General features: G+C 36.7%; 1 protein-coding gene across 1 annotated transcript; it reads right to left on the bottom strand.

Annotated features, from left to right (window-relative positions):
- Positions 1-226: 226 nt before the first annotated feature.
- LAMTOR3 (late endosomal/lysosomal adaptor, MAPK and MTOR activator 3) lies at positions 227-14,610 on the bottom strand. The gene is made up of 7 exons (XM_016223630.2): positions 14,445-14,610; positions 14,117-14,162; positions 12,362-12,396; positions 6,044-6,102; positions 3,873-4,006; positions 2,685-2,748; positions 227-1,061 (listed from the first exon to the last, which is right to left on the bottom strand). Exons 2-7 carry the CDS (start codon positions 14,123-14,125, stop codon positions 988-990), a joined length of 375 nt encoding a protein of 124 aa, XP_016079116.1. The 5' UTR covers positions 14,126-14,162; positions 14,445-14,610; the 3' UTR covers positions 227-987.
- Between the last annotated feature and the right edge of the window lie 8,348 nt (positions 14,611-22,958).

Here is a 22,958-nt window from a genome sequence, read left to right as displayed (position 1 = left end):
AAGGCATATTCTAGAAGTATGATACCAATTTCATAGAGATTAAATTAGGCTCATGAATATTTGTTTTCCAAATGACAGTTTATGCTAAGTAAAACCATCTCCAAACCCACATACACAAGAAACACTCGCTACTTATTCATGTGGTTGAAAGAGTGAATTAAATAATTATATCCTTAAACTTCTGAAAGTAGTCTGGGGGGAAAAAAACTATATAGTGCTCAAACTATACCTTTAAAAATACTATTTTATTTATACTCATGTATTGGGAAAAAAGGCTGTAGTATCATGTTTACATATATACCAATATTGGAAACAGTTCAATAATGAATCACATCTAAATTTTATAAAGAATACACAAACATTAAAACACTGATTGGTTACAGAAAGCAGAGGGGGGAATATTAGCTACCTTTTTCATTAAACAGCAGCACCCTCTGAGAAGAATCAGATCAATTAGTAATATTCATCTATACTGCAAAATAACATATACACAGTTAAGTTAGTGATTGTACTGATTTTATTACTTTTACTAAGCCATTTTATCATCCCCACACTCAGTGCAAAGAAATAAAACAATACGAAAAAAATATGTCCTTATTATTATTCATAATAAAAAGGATCTGCTTCATTCTGCAGGCCTGGCAGAATGTACAAGGGGGAGCATTTCATGGCTCACGTGGATCAAAGTACCATTTTGATTCTGACCCACCCAATAGAATCTCATGCAGATGTGGTGACTGGACTAACTCCATGGGAGTTGTGATAGACTGAACCATTTCTGTGGTATCCCCAGATCTCAGTAAATAAGACCTATATAAGAAAAGATATCAATCTGTCCATAAATTGTATCTATAGACTCTTTCTTTAGTGTAAGGTAGAAAAGGGGCCCTTTCTTGAGTACATGGACACAATATTGTTGTGGTATCAAGATTGCTAGATATTGTGTCGGTTATAATGAAGACAGGTAGACAAAAAACCGCTGTCAGATTAAGAAACTTCTACAACTTGTCTCAGTTCTTCAAATAATGGAGCCAGTTCCTTTTCTAGGCTTACAATTAGTCCTAGAATAAAGAGATTAAGAAAATTAGAACATTAGAAAAAATGTTCCTGAAAAGTCTTTGACTTAAATTCCCTTTTATTGAAATTGTTACTAAAATGTAAATGAGACATAGTTTATTCCCTGTAACTAAAATATTCTAATTCAAAGTAAAGTAACCAAAAAATTCATAATCATTATACATATATGTTTAAAGAAAGTTCAATGACTCTGGAAGACAACCTATCTAGAAATTAGCATATTTAGCTTCTCCTTTAGTTTACCTGAATGAAAGGCTATACATTTTAGACACTACTTATTTTATGTTCAAATAAATAAAGATCTTCCCGTCTCACACAACATTTAAAGGATCTGGGATTCTCAAGAAAATGTGCTAAGTACTAAAATGTAATTCTGTACATCATAATTTATAACAAACAATGACTTAGTATGTGGTGGTAATTTATCACAATTGAGGTTTACTTAAAATATTGACACTACTACTATCCTATACAGGGGTGGGCAACAGTAGGTTTACAGTAAACCTACTTTTGCCCACTTCTGTGTAATTTATGAAGTTTTTTCACATATATATTTTATAGCTTCAAAACATGTAGAAATGGAAGAGTGCTAATAGATCATCAAATCTAAACCCCTCATTTTAAAGATCAGCAATCTAAGGACTGGCTTCAGTGACATAGATGGAAACAGAATTTGCTCAAACAGCTTGGAAAGAAAAAAAACAAAAAGGGAACGTATAACCGTTCTAAAGAGAGGTCAAATCTGAAGGAAACAGACCTTAAAAAAAATACTTTATCCAAAGAGAGTAAAAAAATACAATTCAACTAAATACTGTTACTTTACACAAAAATACCCAGTGAAGGCTACTGGATATAATTAGGATCTTACTATCCTCTATGGAAAGTACAGCTTCCTAGTCTTTGTTTTCAGTTTTTTAACCCTCAAGAACAAAGCGATTATATTCATCCTATTCGCAGTCTTCACAGTTACCATGCTCACTACCCTTCAAACTTTAACAAATTCTCACAGATTGGTCTCTATGGAATTTAACTCATCCTTGGCCATTTTATTTGTTTTGTTTGGTTCTCTACTCTTTGGGGTTTTCTAAAGCTGTTTTAATGTGAGCAAGACATAGCGTTCAAGGTAAAGTTAACATTTAAATTTATTTTTTATCTTAAAGGATAGCTTACCCACACAAGTAGATATTAGCTCCATTACACAGATATGGAAAACAGAGAAGTTACTTTTTCGGAGAGCAAAGACTAGACTGTGGACATGGCCCACAAATTCAGGGTTTGTTTTATCCTAAATCTACTCCTACTATCATATTAGACTGCTTAGATATAGTATTATAAAGAATTAGCCCGGCCGGGCGTGGCTCAGCGGTTGAGCGTCAACCTAGGATCCAGGTGACCGGGGTTCGATTCCCGGTCAGGGCACATGCCCGGGTTGCGGGCTCCATCCCCAGTTGGGAGCGTGCAGGAGGCAGCCGATCAATGACTCTCTCATCATTGATGTTTCTATCTCACCCTCTCCTTTCCTTTCTCTGAAATCAATAAAGATATATTTAAAAAAAAAAAAAAAAGATAAAGAATTAAAAGCTGCATTTAAGGTAATTAAAACATACCTGTATTGGCATTGCTGCTGGCTATGAAACTCACCACCAAAGGTAAACGATTAAATTGAACCACCTAAAAAGAAAATAAGATCTAAATACTATTGTACTGTGAAAAGGCAATATAATTCAATTAACTATCTTAATCTTTTAAAAAACTTTTAAATGGTCAATGTATAAGACACCAGCCCAACTTCAAGGTGTTACATCATAAAATATGAAAGAGCTGAAAACAAATATTTCCATAAAATAGAGTAATTGATGCTCTCTTAGAGACAATACCATTTAGCCTGAAAAGTTTTTAAGGTGAGACTATGTCTTCATCTTTTTATCTCGAAAAACCAGCAGTGTCAATTACACAGTAAGGGCTCAATAAAAATTTAATAATTAAATGGCTAAAGGAACTATTTCTCAGTCATTCAAGTAGCTGTAGCTTTATGATTTTTCTGCCTCTGTACACTATAATTTAAACAAATTTAAATTAACTTTACATAAACTATCTTTAACTTAGCTTCAATCTAATCCTTATCAGTAAAGTTAAAGGTTGGATGGGCTGGTTATCTTTTGTCCAATACACATTAAAATATACACTTTAAAAATAAAAAGATGTTACCTGTGTATCATCAGTAGTACATAAGCCATACTCTGGTAAGGAATGCTCTAATAAACAAGTGATTAATTTATTCTAAAGAAAATACAGCTGGAGATCAAGAAGTATGTAGCAACTAATTTCTTTACCACAAATAATAACCTCACTTATTTTTTATATATATATATGTGTGTGTGTGTGTGTATTTCAAACCAAATAAAGGAATTAGTTGAAATAACAAATTTAATAACTTATCATTTGACTTTCAAGATAAATTTTTCTCTGTCATACCACCACAAGTGTCATTTGAGAAATCATAGTTGTTAAGCTAAGGGCACCATCTACTGGAGGTAACAGAGACCTGATTTACCCTTTTCTGGATATCATGTACTTTATTATTACACCTTTTTAACTACTTTTCCACAGTAATTAATTCCTGGTATAAAATGTGAAGAAAATCACTATAGTTTAACATAACCAATTTGAAGGCTAAGATTTTAAAATTCTACCCCCTTCAAAACTCAAATCAGAATGAAAACACAAGCTATTTTATATAGAAAACAAAACAATAATAATGAAATCAGCAAACCATTTGATTGTTATGAACTTACTTGGTAGGTATTGTAGTAACAGATGATACTTTTATTTTTTGAAAGTCCAAGTTTGCTCCCTTGGTCTGTTGCAAGGGCAAAAGTAGATAAGAAACCAGGTCTCAAAGCATGCTCTGGAGCATTATCATTGGCCACTGAAAATACAAATGATCAAAGTAAAAATGATGTAGCAGACATGGTAGAAAGATTTACAGTACCTTTAACATATATCTGTAAAAATATCAAGCATAAGAGTTCTGCTTCTAATATTTAAAATCACATCACTAATTGGGTCTCATTAATTTAGGTGTGAAAAGCTGCTCAGAAGTTGAGTGATGGATCATAACTAAGGGAAAAATGATTCTCACAATATTTTTTAATTTTTAAAAAGAATACTAAATGTTTATACTTCTTTAATATCTACCTACCTTGAAGCACTGATTAATCAGTACATTTATATATTTTTATTTATTGAATTTAGAGGGAAGAGGGGAGGGAGGGAGGGAGGGAGGGAGAGTGAGAAAGAAACATTGATTTGTTATTCCACTTATTTATGCATTCACTGGTTGCTTCTTGTATGTGCCCTGACTGGACAGCAAACCCGCAACCTTGGTGGTGTATTGGGAAGATGCTCTAACCAAGTGAGCTACCCAATCAGTACATTTAATAAACTGAATATTCTGGTTAACTGACAGCCAAGCTAGAATAAAAAAAAGCTTCAGAAAACTTTGCTCTCATAAAACCCACAGTAGTATTGCTTACAGATATTAATAATTCTTCAGCTGGCCATCTATTTTCCTTCACTTATTAAAGTCAAGAAGTTAAGCTGTATAAGCTTCAGGCTTTGACACAGAGATCCTCGGAAAGAACATCAGAGCTGGGCAAATCTCTGACATTGTTTTGTTTAAAGCCTTCATTACAAAACTAAGAAAAGGCAAGTGACTTGCCCATAGCCACCTATGTTTTATGGTAAGTTAGAAAGCACACTGGATCATACATCAGGAGATGATAGGTTCTAATATTATTTTGTCACTGACTCACATTGCAACTCTGGAATGACAATGTACCCTTTGCACTTGATCATCTTCGTTTATAAAACAGAAATAAATTAATTGATTTCTAAGCTTCTTTCCAACTCTAAAAGTCTAAAATTACCTGACATATATGACAACCCAAGTAGAAAATAAATTGGCAACAAAATGTACAGAACATGATTTAATCTTTCTTTTTGGTAAAGCTATTACAGTGTCACAGTATAACTATACACATCCATTCTGATGATACCAGACAGGAGTAAAAGTGTTACTATAGACTGGCTGTGACACCATATACACTTAAAAAAAAAAAAGAAAAAAAAGGGCTAAAATCAGGTATGAATGTTTTTTTTTTTTTTGGTGAGTTCTTCTTCAGGTAAAAAATTCTTGCTAGATTCTGGTTAACTAAAGTAACTGTGAAGTTAAAAGTTTTTGAAAATCTTATTTCAGGCCCTGGCTGGTTTGGCTCAGTGGTTAGAGCGTCGGTCTGTGGACTGAAGGGTCCCGGGTTCCATTCTGGTCAAGGGCACGTACCTCAGTTGCAGGCTCATCCCCAGCTCTGGTCAGGGCTCATGTGGGAGGCAACTAATTGGTGTGTCTCTCTCACATTGATGTTTCTCTCTCTCTTTCTCTCTCTCCCCTCCCTTCCACTGAAAAGCAATGGAAAAAATATCCTCAGCTGAGGATTTAAAAAAAAAGGTCTTATTTCCAGTAGTGTAGTAGAAAATCAAGAAAGATTAAACAAAAACAACCACTATATGTTGATTCAAATGTATGGATGTTTATCCTAAAACTACTGATTATATATATATATAAAATCACGGGGGAGTGGAGAGTCTTTGTGTATAACATACCTAGCTGCGTACATACCCAGCCTCATCACTTAGATTTACTAATGGTTTATATTACACCATAAAATGGCTTTAATGGGAAACTAGGTCTGTGATTAAATCCATGCTTAAGCTCTGAATGGTAACATGATACATTTAACATGTAATAAGTTTCAACACAGGCTTCAAAATACAAAAGCAAACATTTCCACCATCTCCTAAATTTACTGAAATGGGTTTATATGCTTGCTTCTGCACTACTCAGATATAAGTACATTTTTTATTCTAAAGCAATCATGACATGAGCATATTAAGTGCTCAGTTTTACCTTTAATAACAGGCACTCCGTCTCTGTCTGACACAACAATAGCATGGAGCCCTTCAACACTAGAAAGGAAAAAAAGTTAAAATTATAAAACATTTTACTTTCTGAAAATATGTACCTCAAAGTCATAATGGCAATTTTCACATATATTTCTGAAAAAACCATGGAAACTCAATTCTTGACAGACTATGGAAGAGTTTTAAAAAATTCTTCCATAAATTACATGAATGTGTATCACTGGCACGTTTATAATCTTCTCAATTTTATGTAGTTTATTGATGAAGAGCTAAAAAACATAGCTGATTCTCCATTAAAATTGCTAATTATTCTATGGTTTACAAAAGTATGACAAGTTATGGGCAGTGGATACAGTGACAAAGACAGACTTTTTCCTTCATTCATTCTAATAAGTGCTCAATATTTGTGGCACTAAATATTTATAATACCATGCTAAGTAAAAATAAACAGTCACTGCCTTCACAAAACTTACAATCTAAAAGGAGAGTGGCTATCAATTAAATAATCCCACACTAATATAAAACTAAAATTGTGGCAAGTGCCATTAAGTGATCTGTAGGGATATGAGAGCTTATAACAGGGAGGGCTGATTTAGACAGGTGGGTCACAGGGAAGGCTTCTCTGAGAAAGTGATAGCTTAGCTTAGATGTTATGGCGCTGATTAAGAGAAGGGCAAAAAGATCATTCTAAGCTGAAGGAACTAGACAGGAATAATGAAGGTCACACAGCAATCCTTTCAGCCATGCTTATATAAGGATCAGTAAGCAGAATGGTCACCTGTGAAGTTATGAAGACCTGGGTTCTATCCAGGCTCTCCTGCTCACTATTTATGCTACTGTGGCCCAGTTATAAAACCTCTCCAAGCCTTAGTTAACAATCTAAAAATGGGGATAAGTGTACTTTTTGACTATTGTGAAATTTAATAAAATAAAACATGTAGAGGTTTATAGTTTACATTAAAAATATTATTACTAATATCAGGGTATCATTTGTGCACCCTGGCACAATGACATAATTTATCAGTGCAGTTTAAGTATTAAATTATTAGTGAGAATTCTTAGAGCACAAAAGTATAGTGCTAAAATTTAGAATGAGGAAACATTCTTGAACTTTCAATATTTATGCAAAACCTAGAGCCTTGTAACTATCTTGTAACATACGTAGGTTGCAACTCAGAAATATGCTCAATATTCCTACTATATAACCCAGAATTATCCATTCTTTATTATGTTAACCTTAATATTTTAACTTAGGAATGAAGACTATTTATATTAACTTAGGATACTGAAACTATATTTTTAAAAATGTCAATTGTCAAAAATGTTTAACTCAGAGAAATGTTATTGCAATCTGAGGAGAAAATGTTAAAAGTCATTTATCTGCCTCATATCAAAAATAAGAATGATGAAACAATTGTGTATATTTACTAGTATTATTTTCTATTATCACTCAATACTAAAATTATCTATGGATTGAAATATACCCTATGTGCTTAATACATAAAACAATATATTCTTGCCCGGCCTGTGTAGGTCAGCAGTAGAGCATCAACCTACGATCCAGGAGATCGAGGTTCGATTCCTGTTCAGGGCACATGCCTGGCTTTTGGGCTCAAACCCCAGTAGGGGGCATACAGGAGGCAGCTGATCAATGACTCTCTCATCACTGATGTTTCTATCTTTCTCTCCCTCTCCCTTCTTCTCTCTGAAATCAATAAAGACATATTTTTAAAAAACACCAAAAAAGCCAATATATTCTTCTAAGTTAAAAACTAGGTTATATAAAAATATATCCTATAGATACTTGGACACCCACACATCACTTTGTGCAGTTATCAATAGCACCATCTCTTAAAATAGAAAAAGACTGGAAACCTAACTATCCATCAAAAAGAACAAGTTAAAAAAGTTATGATACACATATGCAATGGAATACTCTGCAGCAAAGCAGCAGCTCTTTATGTACTGGGAAGGACTATCTCAAAGTTACAGATGTTAAGTGAAAAAACACATGGTTTAGAATAGTGTGTACAAGAAGCAACTTATATAACAACACATGTAGGCATACATGTGTGTATGTTGCAATAGATTAATAGATTAAATGTTTTGTTGCCTCCCCGAAATTCATATATTGAAACTCTAATCCCAATGTGATGGTATTTGGAGGTGGGGCCTTTGGGAGGTAATTAGGCCATGAGGGTGGAGCCCTCATGAATGTACTTAGTGCCCTTATAAGAGGCTAGCTAGCTAGCCTTCCTCCCATGTGAAAATATGAGAAGTCTGCAATCTGCAACCCAAAAGAGGGCCTTCACTAGAACCCAACCATTCTGGTACCCTAAGCTCTGACTTCCAGACTCCAGAACTAGGAGAAATAAATTTCGGTCATTTACATATAAAAAATATCCAATGTATTTGTACTTTGTTGTAGTAGTCTGAGACGTCTGTGTATACACGTAAATAGCTACGTTTATATATGTTTGCCTGTAGGTAACAATGGGTGCCTGTGAGAGGAAAACTATGTGGCTGAAGGGCAGTAATGACAAACTTCTCACTCTATGTCCTTCAATTAACTTTTGAATATTGAACTTTATGAATGTATTGCCTACTCAAAAAATAAGCAAATTAAAAAACAGGTGAAGAGTACTACAAAAATGTTTAAAAATCTGTGTCACCATAGGTACCTTTTTTGCTTTTCATAGTAATTAACTTAAATGCCAACTAATACATCAAAAAAGGAGGTAGAAATAAAAAGACCTTCTTTTTAAGGGATTTCAAATTCACAGAGATAACTGTCCAACAAAGTAGAAAAGTTACTCATGTACTTAAAGTAACCACTTAAGAAATTAGGTCACAAATATAAAAGGTGTTTCCCATTCTATACATAGTCAATAAAGAATAACATGAATAGACTTTTACTAACAGTTGAAAATAACTATGATGCATTGAGAGGTAGGTACACTATCCTTTTAGAACAAATAAATTTTATGAAATATTCTACAAAATTCTAAATCTTAAGCTTACTAAAACATTTTTATTCCCTGAAAAAAGCAAATGTTACATTAGTAATCAAAGATATCACACTTAGTTTTATTCATATAATGATGAAACATTTGGTTATTTTAAAATACAAAGTTGTGATTATTTAAGCCTGAGGCTGCTTGTGTCACAACTAGATTTAAAAATACAAATCCAAGAACTATAGTTAACAGAGAAATAAAAAAATAAAACTAAACCATATTCCATTAGTATTTGTAGCTATCTGATTTGGTTGAGAGGCACAGCAATATAATTAAAAGCATGAGACCCACAGCTCTGAAGCTAGGCTGCCTGTGTAGAACCCCTTAACTTACATACATCTAGCAATAAGTCAATGTGTGTATTCTAATATTTTCTTTAGAAGTGTTCAAAAATATTATTTCTTCATTCTTTTAGCTCTTGAGATGCAATATGCCTACCTTCAAGAAGGAATGGTTAAGAATATGAATTAAACTGGCCTCAGTCAGCCAATCAATGACTCTCTCATCATTGATGTTTCTATCTCTTTCTCCCTCTCCCTTCCTCTCTGAAATCAATGAAAATATATTTTAAAAAAATAAAAATAAACAAACTGGCCTCAGTCATCACGGAAAACACACGAAATGGTACTAATCCTCTTTCTTCCATTATGAAAAAATTATCATTGTGTTTTTACAAATATCCTTTTTACAAATATCAGCTATGCTTCCATTTCTGTATTTTGTCATCGGTGTGATATTTCCCCCCTCCCATCAACAATTTTAGCATCCTTTCAATATGCTAAGCTTCTAGCAAGGCAAATACAAATAAATACAGAAAGCCTTCATTTTGGTAAAGCTCCATTTTGGAAACATTTTAATTATTACTTTAGCTAAATAACAACATCTCCCCTCAACAGCATGGGTCAAATTTCAGTAAGTATGGTATATTAACTGAATAACTGCATAAAGTACAAACTTAGCTAACTCTTTAGTTCACAAATCACTATGTAAATAACTGTATATAACAGACACACATTGTGATCAATAACCAGTCACAACACTTTCTTCAACGAGTGTTGGTGATTGGTCACTGAGCATCTGTTCAGTTTACGCAGAGTACAAAGCATCTAGTTTTATCTCTTTATTCAGTGATATTAAAAAAAATAACTGAAATAAGGCAAATAAAGATGAAATATAGCAAGGAAATGAAAAGTGATAATGTTGGAAGTGAAATCTGAATAGAAAGTAAATGGAGTTAAAAAAGAAATTGTTCTGCATGAAATGCGCAGCCACAAGAACTTAGTGAAGGTGAACTGACTGACATAAATGAGAAAAGTGGCTGTGCTGAAAAGGATAACGATGTCCCAGAGGAAGTAACACTGGCAAAAACTTCACATTCGAGAACTCTCAGAGATGTTTCACAACACTGGACAAAATGTTGAAAGCTGCTCCAAACTTAGGAGTATGCCAATTTGCCACGGCACAGAAAAGCTGCCTGTTCCTTATCTTAAGGACTTAGCTTTCATGTATCTTAAGGTATATGGAAATAAGTAGGCAAACACTGTTCAAACAACACTGTTCAAAAAATACTGATAAGTTTTTTACAAAGAAATATACTCTAATTCTCAATGTTTCTACTATTTTAAAGTATAGTGTATTAAGCAAATATTAGTTTTAGTATTTCCTTCCAGTACCCTAAATATAACCAACAATAATAGAGGTTTTAATGTTTTGATAAAAACTTTTTAAATTTTATTTTTACTTAATCCTCACCAGAGGATATGTATATTGATTTCAGAGAGAGGGGGAGGGAGGGAGGGTGGGGGGGGGGGAGAAAGAGACACAGAGAGAGACAGAGACAGAGGGAGAGAGAGGGAGAGAGGGGCAGGGGTAGAGGCAGAGACAGGACAGACATCAATGTGAGAAACACTGATCGGTTGCCTCCAGAACTCACCCCACCCTGACCGGGACAGAACCTGGAACCTAGGTATGTGCCTTGACTGGGAGCCAAACCTGCAATCTTTTGGTGTACAAGATGATGCTCCAACCAACCGAGCCACACACCAGCCAAAGCGTGATAAAAAACTTTTAAACGTTACAAAATAACTGTAATTTTTTCCACTGATTACTGAAATTGCTTTGGTCAGTTTCAGCTTGTGGGGTCATTTTTATGACGCTGCAGTGTTGTGCAGCTAGGACTGCCTGTAGTGCCCCGCATTAGGTTGAGAACAGAAACAGCAGCTTGTGTTTAGTTTGCCAGTACTAGGAGGAAAAGAGTAAAAATAAATTTAAGTATCATATTAACATAAAATCAATGATAACAAAAAATCATTTAATACTTCAATAGTGCTTTCTTCCTGAATATGTAAGAAAAATATAGATAAATCAAAACCAGAAGATATCAATAATATCTAGTAGTCTATAATCAGAGTAAAGGCACCAGTAAATAGGAAAGTCACACCAAACAATTCAAGAAAAAATCCAAAGAGATCTTTTTCCCACGTACAGAAATAAAGTGACATCTAAAATCTTTCTAAGTGAAAACAGATTTGGAGAATAAGAAATAATAAAACTGAAGAAATTTTTAAAATAACATATTCTGCTATGCTATCTCAAAGGTTATTCAGTTATTCTGGAATATGGAAATGGATGTCTCAGGTTACATTCTTCTCTTTCATGCCTTTAACTCTAAGGTATCATTTTACATTAAACTAAATGTGAATTTTAATTCAACTCAAGTGACAAAGTCATTTCAATCAGTAAAAATTCTAAATGAAATTTGCTCTCTTCAACACAGAGCCTAATTTATAAAATGGTACATCAAATGGACTGTGTGCAGGCAAAAGATAGTCTTGTGAGTGTTCTAAGTATGAAGTGCTCCTAGGTCGAGCTTTTTGGGTTATGCACAGATTCGACAATTAGGTCTTAAAAGTAGTATTAATAGTAAAGACAAGTTTTTCGTTCTTTTCCCCTTAAAATTACTGTAACTACTTCAAAGTAAAACCAGTAAACTGATAGTGTATTTGAAAGAACTTTAATGTGGCAAGAAATCTGAGTTCTAGCGCCCTGGTTTCCACTAGTTGTTTAACTTTAGATTAAGTCTTGTAATCTCTCTAGGCCCCATGTTATTTATCTGCAAATTCAAAGGACAACATTTATGCCACCTAGGGCTGTGTTTAGGTATTTAAAATGCTAAACAATAGCATAATATACACACAATATTAGTTTAAAATAGCAAGAAGCAAAATACTACATAAAATTAACATGTTATACAGAATTTATTTAATGACAAATGAATAACTTTTTACCTTGGTAACTTTTTATACAGGAATCGCTTTAGGTCCTGAAAGAGAGTATTAAAAAATCATATAATAACATGCCTTTTACTAATTCTCTAGATCCTGTCCTATTCACATTTCAGGTACCTTAAGTCATCATTCATAACGTTTCTTGCTTCTATTTCCTTTTTCTTTCTGATTTTGACACTAGTTGTGTGACCTGAAGCAAGTTAACCCTTTTCTCTAAGCCTCAGTTTCATTATTTGCTGAGCAGGTACAATAGCAGACTTAGGTCATACTATTGTTTTTAAAGTTTTTTGAGAAGATACAAGTAAACTGATTAGCATATCTGGAAATGGAAAGCACAAATATATATTAGCTATAAAATTAGATCATACTTTCATATTATTTCATATCCTGTTATTACTGTTGTGCTCACTTGAGAATATATTACGAACATCTTTTCACATCTATATACAGATTTTGTTACATTACTTGAACAATCCTGGGTAAGTTGATTTACTTCTCTGAAATTCAATTTTCTCACATGACTAAACACATGACATTGTATGTCACATGTATAGCATGGAACATAATTAGGACAAAAGAAATAGATGACTATTTTGTCTCATTACGCTCTTTCATCTGGGGTATTTCACTGATAGTCAGGTATCAATTATGAGCTCTGCACAGGTAAATTAGATACCTGTTGTTTTGAACCTCTAACCCCTACAATAACCCAAACCTAAATGTTCATTTTATTTGATGTTATCACCACCAGTTTATCTTTGCTCTCATTTTAAACATACATAAAAAAATCTCAAATTATCACGGTGTCATCTAAAATCCAAATTTCCTCAATCATTTTTGTTCTTGCTACCAACCCCGCTATTCAGGTTTGAAATTAAGAGCAATAGTTAACCCTAACCTCACATTTTTCACTTTTAAATCACTTGTTAAGTCAAATGTTTCTAAACTGATCTCTTCTTTTCAACTGACATTATGGTTTATTTTCATTTTATTATTTATGACTTGCGCTAACTGGTTTCATGTTTCTATCCCACGCAGTTCTACACAGTGCCAAGAGTTGTATTTTCTCCTCTAAAGCCATAGCTGCAGTGATTCTCAACCTTGGCTAGGGATAACATGGGAAGCGTTAATACACACACTAAAGCTTGGGTTGAAGGTGCTCCCCAGATGATTCCCTGTGCAAACAAGGTTGAGAACCAATGTTTGACTGGCTTTCAACTGCATAATGAATTATGTACAAATTCTTTAGACGTTTGAGAGACTACAATATGGCCTATGACTAATTTACAGCCCTGATTCTCACCACTTCCCTCATACATATCCTTAGCCCCAGCTAAACTGGACTATTCACAGCTCCTCCATATATACCTCTTTCCTATCCCGCTAAGTCGGCTTAGACTAGTCATTCTACTAGTAATATTCTGCCTTTCTTTTTAAAAAGTTGCTACTCATCAGCGAAGCAGCAAACCACAATTTAAAAACTCAAATGGTAAATGTTCAGAGCCTCTTATGTCCACAGGATTTGGGGAGTGGGAACAGGCACCTTGGTGTCCTCCACCCCCATTCCAGGCCCCACTCGGGATCCCAGCAAATCAATTCATATTAGCCTCTCACTGCAGAGCCCAGAGAAAATAATTAAGGGAAGGGGCAAAACCAAACAAATTTCTACTTGGGAAGCGCTACCTCTCCCCGCCCAGGAGTCTCCTCCAAACTCTCCACCCTTTCCTTCCTCTTGTGCTGGGGCTGTTAACTCACATCCGCCATGACGAACCCCTTTCTCCAGCAGGTTCAATATCCACGCCTGAAAAAGAAACTCCTGGTGACTCCCCCGCCAAGGCTCCCCCGCTCCCCACCCCCACCCCCACCCGACCAAGCAGGGTGAGCCCGTCGGAGTCCCGCAAGAATCCACGCCTCTAGGACTCGCAGACACCGAAGGGAGTCGGAGTTTCCAGATACCGACTTGGGGAGCCGGTTGCCTTAGCCCACTCCACCTCCCCAGCCCCCGGGAGCTAAACCCAACGGAAAGGGGAAGGGGCGTCCCCTCGGGCCTAGGCCTGAGCAGCTGTCAAAGTGGCCCAGTTACCCGGCTTCCTGGGCGGCCTGGTCCTCCGGGCAGCAGCGTTCGCGGCTGTCTGCTGCCACTTCAGGGACGCTCCAACGACAGGTTCCTCGGAAGCCTCTGTCACATGACTTGCGACCTCCTCAAGCTCCAGGAAGCACTATCTACGCCGGGGAAGCCTCGTGACACAGGATTTCCGGGGAGGTGCTGCGAATCCCGGAGCGCGCGGCGGCGCGACGCCCCCCGCCCCGCCCCCTCCGCCTGGGGCCCTCCGCCGGCTGCTGCCTCCTGCGCCTGCGCCGACTCCGGGCCTTAGGCCGTTGGGACGCCGGCGGTGGAGGATTCGCCCGGGATGGCTGCGTCGAACCCCGCCCTGGGAAAAGCCTGCCAGAAGACATTTTTTTGTATGGAGTGTATGATTTTTCATTATTTTTTCGGGGTCCGGTATCTTAAAACCTTTTCTTTAGTTGAAAAAAGGTGAAGGGGTGGTGTTACAGTCTGATCAGCCAGCACTAGATTGCCCGTTATTACAAGTCCCCAAATCAGTCCCCACTTTCCTAGTCTCTTGGTTTCTCCGTCTGCCACCCTCTGCCCTTTACTCATGGCCTTGCCTAGGTTGAACTGAGGAGCCACGGCCTCCTGGGCTTCTCTGTTATCTGTGCACCTCAACATATGCAGACTTTGGACAACCTTCTTCCACGGGCTCTGGAATTAGAAGACTGTGCCTGTAAGGAATCCCCTTACTACTTTTTTGTTTGGAGTCTTGCCTGTTGGCACATTTAACAAAAACCTGTAGCAGGGAGCAGGAAAATGAGGTTTACGGGAACTTGCTTACAACTGATCTTCAACTCCAGTCCCTAGCAAGAGTACAAAAAGAGTGAACTGTGGCCCAAGACGTGGTGAATTGAATTGGATACTGATTTCCTAGTTATTCCTGAGAAGGTGAAATGATAGACTACAAAGCTCCCAAATGTTGCCAGTGACTCCTGATTATTACAAGTGAACTTAGCAGTTCTATAGCAAGGAGCATCATTGAAAGTCACTTCCTCTTCCTTATTTAAATCCTTTTGATGTCTTAGCATCTGGGACACAGCTCCACTTATTCCCGGCCCTCACCTACTCTATAGTCTCCTAACTCTTAAACGATAGCATTCAAGCTTGTCTTTGGTGTCTCTGCTATGTTTTTCTCTTTCCACAGTATCCTGAGAGTAAGTCCTAAATCTGCATCTTTTATCCGAGTTTAGGTTCATATTTTCAGCTGCTTGCTGGATGATGTATAGATATTTCTACATACATGTCTTACTGTCAGCTCTAACTCAAAAGCTTTAAAAGGTTTCCAATGTGTTTCTCCTCATCTATGTATTGGTTTTGTGATTCTACCCATTAGGTATCATGTTTACACTGTTTTCTTCCTTGTGTCCTTTTTTCTTCCCAATATAGATGTTGTTTGTATCTATATTTTTTTCAATTCTTCATTCAAACCATTCTATTCAGTAAGACTATATCAAAAACCACTTAATAATGACCAGATAAACTTTCCTAAAACAATACACATTACTGCTGCTCAAAAAAATTTTTAGTGATGTAACTTTGCAGGCAATGGCAAAGTTGACAGTAACGTATCATTCTATTTTACTTCTGAACTCATTCTAATGTGAATCCTATACTCCAGCCAAATTGATTACATAACTCTTCCATCAACACGACACTTATTTTTTCACACTGGTTCTGAAGGTTCCTTTCATCTGGAATGATTATGTAGGTAGGGGAGGAAAAGCTTCCTTCTGCCCATTTAGGTTTTGTGGCTAGGCCTAAGAATTAAATTAACTTGACATAGATAACAGGAAAATCATACAAGTTTATATATTTTTACATGTACATGGGAGTCTTTGGAAGGAAAATGAAGATCCAAAGAAGCCATTAGGCCCAAAAGCTTTTATACCTTTTTACAAAAAGGATGACAAGTTTGTGGGATGTGATAAGACAAAGGGGCTTAGTCTAGTGCAATAATTGTGGGACAGTGACTATTATATGGGGGAAAATAATGGGAGGTAAGGGTTATTTTAGTAAGTTTGTTTATACAGGTCCATTTCAGCATTAATCCCCAGTATCTGGTGATAGGAATGTTACCTTCCTATTAGGAAGAAGGCACCGTTCTCATGTGAAATGTTATGACCTGATTTTAGGTAGAAAAGGGAGGTCAGAGAGGCCTTCCTGCATCTACTATTTCTTAGTGCTTTCAGCTCAAAATAGTCAATATGCCAAAATGGCGTACTTTTGGGTGGCATGTTCTGAACCTCTTCACTCTACCTTAGCTATTTAAATCTTGTTTTCCTGTAATACCTTCTCTTTTTAATTTTTTTCTATGTCAGTTGACATACAATATATTAGGCATACAACATAATGATTAGACATTTACTTATGAAGTGATCATCCCAATGAGACCAATTGGGTGTTTTCCACTGCCATGTCTTCCAGATTGCTGATTCCAATCCTCTGCTTAATCTGACCTGTTAATTACCTCTAATGTATTATTCATTTCAGTTGTTGTGTTCTTCACTTCTGACTGGTTCTTTTTTGTTTTCTATCTCCATTTTTTATGTTTTCTATGTCTTTGTTGAAATTCTCAATGAGTGCAACTTTTCTTCCCCTAAGTTCATTTAGCATCCTTATAACCAGTGTTTTGAACTCTGCCTCTGGAGTTTTATCATATTTCATTTGGGACATGTTTCTTTGTCTCCTTATATTGGCTGACTCCGTGTTTTTCTGAATTAGGTGGATCTGCTACCTCTCCCAGTTTTGGCCTTATGTACTATGTACCCTTTGGGACCCAATGGCACAGTCTCTCTGGTCACCTGAGCTGGATACCTCAGGGGTGTCTCTTGTGTGGGTTGTGTGTGCCCTACTGTTTGAGCCTTGATTGCTGTTGTCATGTCATTGTCTGGGATTGAACCCTTAGGTTGACTGGATGTGAGGAATGGTTGTAACTACAGTGGATGAGCTGTTGTTGGAGTCTGACCCCCTCATAGCAGGATTCACTTTAGCAAGACTCTGGTAACAGCTGAGTGTGCCCTCTAGGTGTATAATTTGTGGAGCTGGTTGAGTGGTGCTCTGGTGTGACCTGAAGCTGGCCACTGGTGTATTTATTCTGGGACCTCTTGGGAAAGGTTCTGGTGCAGGCCAAGGTCAGCTGCTGCCTCTGCCCAACGGGTGCTACCTGGTAGCAGTTACAAAGTGATTTGTGGTTGGTTGCTACCTGTGCTGGGCTTGGAGGCACCTGGGAGAGAGTAGGCTGAGGCTGGATGCCACCATTGCCTGGCTTGGGGTTTGTGGAGCTTTGAGAGATTTTCAGAAATTCCCTCGCATAGTCCAAGGTAGGCTCCTTGCATGGAGGATCCACTGGAAGAAGTTTGAGCTGGTGCACCAGTTGGGTGGGTTGAGGTCTCAGAGAATCATCAGGTGGGCCAGATGGTGTTAGCCAAGTTAATGGAGAGCTGAGATTTGGCCTCTTCCTGCACCTACCAGCTCTGTGGTGAGAGGGCTTAAAAAAGGAATGGTGTCTGTCAGCACTGCTATCCCCAGAGAGCTGCCCTGACCCTTGCCCCTCCAGCCCTTGCCCTGAAGCTAGTCAATTCAGCTCGTCACCTTATGTCCCTGGTGCTTTTCAAGCTGCTGCCCCAGCGCTGGAGCTCAGGGCTAGTGAGTTTGCAAGTGAGTGAGTTTGTACTTGGTCACTTCCAAGTCCTGCAGTGGTTAGGTCTCCAGTAGCCCTCTGTATCAGCAGCAATCCCCACTGGTTTTCACAACCAGATATTATGAGGACTTCTCTTCCAGGCACTGGAGCCCTATGCTGAGGATCCTGGTATGGGGCTGGGACACTTTGCTTCTCAGGGTGAGGGACCTCAGTAGCTGAGATATCCCTCCTGTTTCTTAACTGCCCCTACCAGTCTTGAAGTGGCTTCTTTATATCCTTAGTTATAGGAATTCTGCTTTGACTAGTTTTTAGGTCGTTCTCAATGATGATTGTTTTGTAATTTAGTTGTAATTTTGATATGGTCGTGTGAGGACGTGAGCACAGCTTTTATCTACGACTACTTAGTGACTGGAAGTCCACCTGTCACATTCTCTTGAACGCTACTCCATATTACAAAGAATAATTGATATTTTTTTTGTGCATAATTATGTGTCAGTTTTGGTTTGTTTCCCTAATTAGACCATAAGGTCTAGAGGGCTGGGTAATGTTTTACATTTTTTTCTTTTTAAAAAATTTTTACTTTATTTTTTCCATCACCATTTATCCCCTCTATGCCCTTCCACCTCCCCCTGCCCCCTCCTCCTGCAATCATCACACTGTTGTACATGTCCTGAGTTCTTTTTTTCTTTTTTACTCAATCCCTCCACCTCCCCCCCGCCACCAGAGCTGTCTGCATGCTCTCTATGAGTCTGCCTCTATTTTGCTTGATAGTTCAGTTCGTTCATTAAATTCCACATGAGTGAAATCATATGGTACTTGTCTTTCTCTAAGTGAATGGCTTATTTCACTTAGCATGATTCCAGGTCCATCCATGCTGTTGTAAAGGGTAAAATTTTCTTCCTTGTTACTCTTGCCTAACTAAGTATCTTGCACTCCGCAGGCCCTCATTCAACATTTGTAGAATAAAAGTGACTAAAGAAACCATAAATCCTGGCCCTGATTAAAACTTCCTATCCTTCCCTCACCATTCCCCACACCCAAGTTCAGGCACAAAAATACAAACTCAAGCAAAAACTTTTAATTTCTAGAAGTGCTACTTTTCATTTTAACAGAATTCTCCATGTTAATGACCATAATAAAAGGAAGTTGACCTGGGATATATTGCTGATTTTTTTCTTCCTTTTGAGTGGCAAAAAGGGAGACCATAGTTTTCCAAGATCTACAAATACTACTATGTCCTCAACTTTAAAGAACTAATGAGATTTCTAATTTCCAAGGTTTCTCAGAGTTCCCATGTACTCAGATTGATCTGTTTGCATTTACTCATTAATACCATGGCTCTTAGTTTAGGACTAGGGGAAATATTTACTAGCCTAAAAGGTTATCAGCATTGCATACCAGTCCTCCGAAGTGGGGTAGACCAGATGATTCCTGAGTTTCAGGAGGAAACTAGGGGAAATTGTACACATACATGCACCAAATTTTTAATCTTATCATCCAAATTTTCTATTTTATTTTGTACACATATTAGTATATAGTTAATAAACATACACATTGTTAAAGTTCAAACTTTACTGGTTATATCAGAACCTTTGTTTCTGCTTCTTTTTAGCTTAAATTTCTCTTGTATATAGCAAAGATTTCTCATTTTTAAAATTTTTCTTTAAAAAAAAATCAGTCATCTGGCCTGGCCAGGCATGGCTCAGCAGTTGAGCGTTGACCTAGGATCCAGGAGATTGAGGTTTGATTCCCGGTCAGGGCACATGCCCAGGTTGCAGGGGCGTGCAGGAGGCAGCCGATCAATGATGACTCTCCCATCATTGATGTTTTTCTCTCTCTCCCTCTCCCTTCCTCTCTGTGAAATCAATAAAGATATATTAAAAAAAAAATCGTGGATTTTGTTGTGTGAAAATTCTAGTTGGTATTCAAACTCATATGGGGAGAAAAGTCTTGCTGATTCTCCAACATACAAAAATGAAAAGTTGATCACTTAAATTGTCCAAGTTAGATGTCTTATAAATTTTGATTCTGGCTATTTGGGTTTTGGCCCATTGAAAATAAAAGTATAAGGTCATAGGCAATAACTTCCTCTTTCATACTACCACCATCCACTGTCATCACACCCAGAACTTACGCAGTCACCTCAGAAATTACTAATTCCGATTTCTATTTTACGTCCAGTATTCAATCAGGGGGATCACTCATATGTCAACATCTTAAACTCCCCTACCATTTTTAGTGCCTGAGAGAACCCAAAATTTGAATGAGTAAATGAGTAATACTCTCCATGCCTATGCCTAGGCCGCTGGGTTAAACTGGAGAAAATACAACTAAGCAGATTGTAAATCTGTCACCAACATGCGACCCACTAATCTGACTCAGTGAAAATGATTCCTTCAAATTATCTTCATTCTTTCTAAGCCTCTTTTTATCATTCTCCCCTCTCCCCCACTTTAACAAACTATTTCATCAAGAAAACGCAAGCCATAACGTCCCAACACTACACAGCGACCTGCATCTGTACCCGTCCTCTGTATATTCTGTTCTGAAAGAATGCTTGTGTGTCTCTTACTTAGTCTTCCATCTTTGCAATGAATCCTATATCCTCTGGACATATCAGGTACTTAATGCTATTATCCCTCCTCTATCTTCACTCTTTTACTTTCTACTTGCCCCTTCATATCAGAATAAAAAATTAGTAAGTTCTCCCATGTAATAAATTTTAAGGTCTCATGTAATAAATAGTTGAAAAAAAATAAAAGCAGCCTTTAGAAACCATTCTCTTCTAGCTACCACCCTTTTTCTCTACTCCCTTTATAGCCAAATTTTTGAAGTTTTTAATTGCTGCCTCCATTTACCCCAAGTCCAATCAATCAAATAATTCTCTTGGTTCTACCTTCTAAATATCTCTGAAAGTCATTTACTTATCTATATTCCTACTCTGGTCCAAGCCATGATCATCTCTCCTTTGACAATTTCCTATCCCTCCTACATTCACTTTTGCCCTCCAGTAGTCTCCACACAGCAACTTAAATTATTATTTTAAAAACTCAAGCCTCATCATATAACTCCTTCCTTAAAAATCACGAAGCTTTTCTACTGACTTAGGATAAAGTCCAATTATCATCATTATGGTTTATATATGGTTTTATGGACTCTAGCCCCTATCTTATTTTAATTCCCTAACTTACCCTGGCTTCCTTATGCCATAATCATACAAGTTTGTTTTCACTGCTGACTTACACTCTGCCTGAAACATTTCTCTACCATTCACCTCACTCCTACTCTCATCTTCTGGGTTTCAGCTTCAGCTCACTGTGTCAGAGAAATCTTCTCTGGCCCTCCCAAAGTAGGTTAAGTCTTCTGGATACATGCTCTCACTGTGCCATGTAATTTTCTTTGTGGCTTTCATCCTAGTTATAATTAGTTATTTACTTGACATTTATCTTCCTTGCTAAATACAAACTTTGTAAGGATTTTTGTCCTGTTCAGTGATTTAACTCCCAGCACTCAGTACCCTGCCTGGGATATAGCAGGCATTCATATATTTATTGAATAGTTGAAAGAAAGGGCATATTAAGAATATAAAACATGATAAAAACAAATGCTTTAGAGTGAGAACAGACCTTTTATTCATATATTGAGATAAACTGCAGAGACTGAAAGACAAAAAAAATCATAAATCATTCAGCGGAACATTCATTAAAAATAAAATTCATTTTCTTTAACAGAGTTCTCACGCCGAAAATTTTATATAAGTCTGATATAACATTAAATATTTTACAAATCAGACATTTCATTTTTAAATCTAATTGTATAATCTTGAATGCACTATAGACAAATAAATTTAAGATTTCCTTTACCAGTTTCACTTCATTTAATCGAAGGCTTCCATTAAAATTCCATCACACCATGAAAATTACCTGCAGCTTTTAAAGACACATGACTTAAACTTAAATGGAAAGAAAGTCTTATGTAGCAATCCAAAAAACAAAACAAAAATAGGTAAGAAGCATTTCTTAATCCAAATTATAAAATATCATTTATGTGTGAGTTTCTTTCTTTTCATTGGCCTAGTTATCCAACTCAAAACAATTCATTTTGAAATTGATGATTAAAATACTCCACTGTCACTGAAAAATCCCTATCATTTTAGTGGTGCTCTTAAATGGCAAAGGAGAATATCAGATTGGAATGTCCCGATTCCTGTGCTGAAGTGAATGAGACTTGTTCATATTCATGCTGGGTGTCATCTGCTATGCAGTTAGTAGGCAGCTTGGCAACCAGTAATCCTAATTTTCAATAATATACTAAAGTAAGACATTTCAAGAAACACTTCTTACCACCTACATATTTCCAGACTGCTAGATATAGGAAGGTACAATTATATTTGAAGCATGGGCCTTACCATAGAAATCTGTTAAAATATGAAAAATATCAACAGAAAGAATTCACACCAGTGAAATTCTATGGAATGCTTTTCAAAGTTAGAAATAAGAATATCCACTGCTAATGGAAGCCCCGCTCTGTGCAAACATAGTGTGGTATAAAATAATCACACATTTGAGGTATTAGCTGGAAAAAATATTATATACAGCTATACATGGACATATCCACAGACTATTCACAAATCTATTGGCCCCAAAACCAGCAGATAATAAAATTAAATAATCACGTACCAACAGGGAAAAGTTACAGGGAATTTACAAAAAAAATGTGGCTACATAATCCTTAATATAAGGAGTATGTTTTGAATTAATGTTTGAGGGAAAATGTTTCCATTTATATGAAAGTACCTATTTAAATAGTAATAAAACCAAAAAGGAAGCCTGAATTCTAGGACT

Source organism: Miniopterus natalensis, chromosome 1 (genome assembly GCF_054644295.1).
Source record: "Miniopterus natalensis isolate mMinNat1 chromosome 1, mMinNat1.hap1, whole genome shotgun sequence".
Classification (NCBI taxonomy): domain Eukaryota; kingdom Metazoa; phylum Chordata; class Mammalia; order Chiroptera; family Miniopteridae; genus Miniopterus; species Miniopterus natalensis.
The sequence above is the reverse complement of the archived record's forward strand: the minus strand, read 5'-3'. Positions and strand labels throughout refer to the sequence as shown.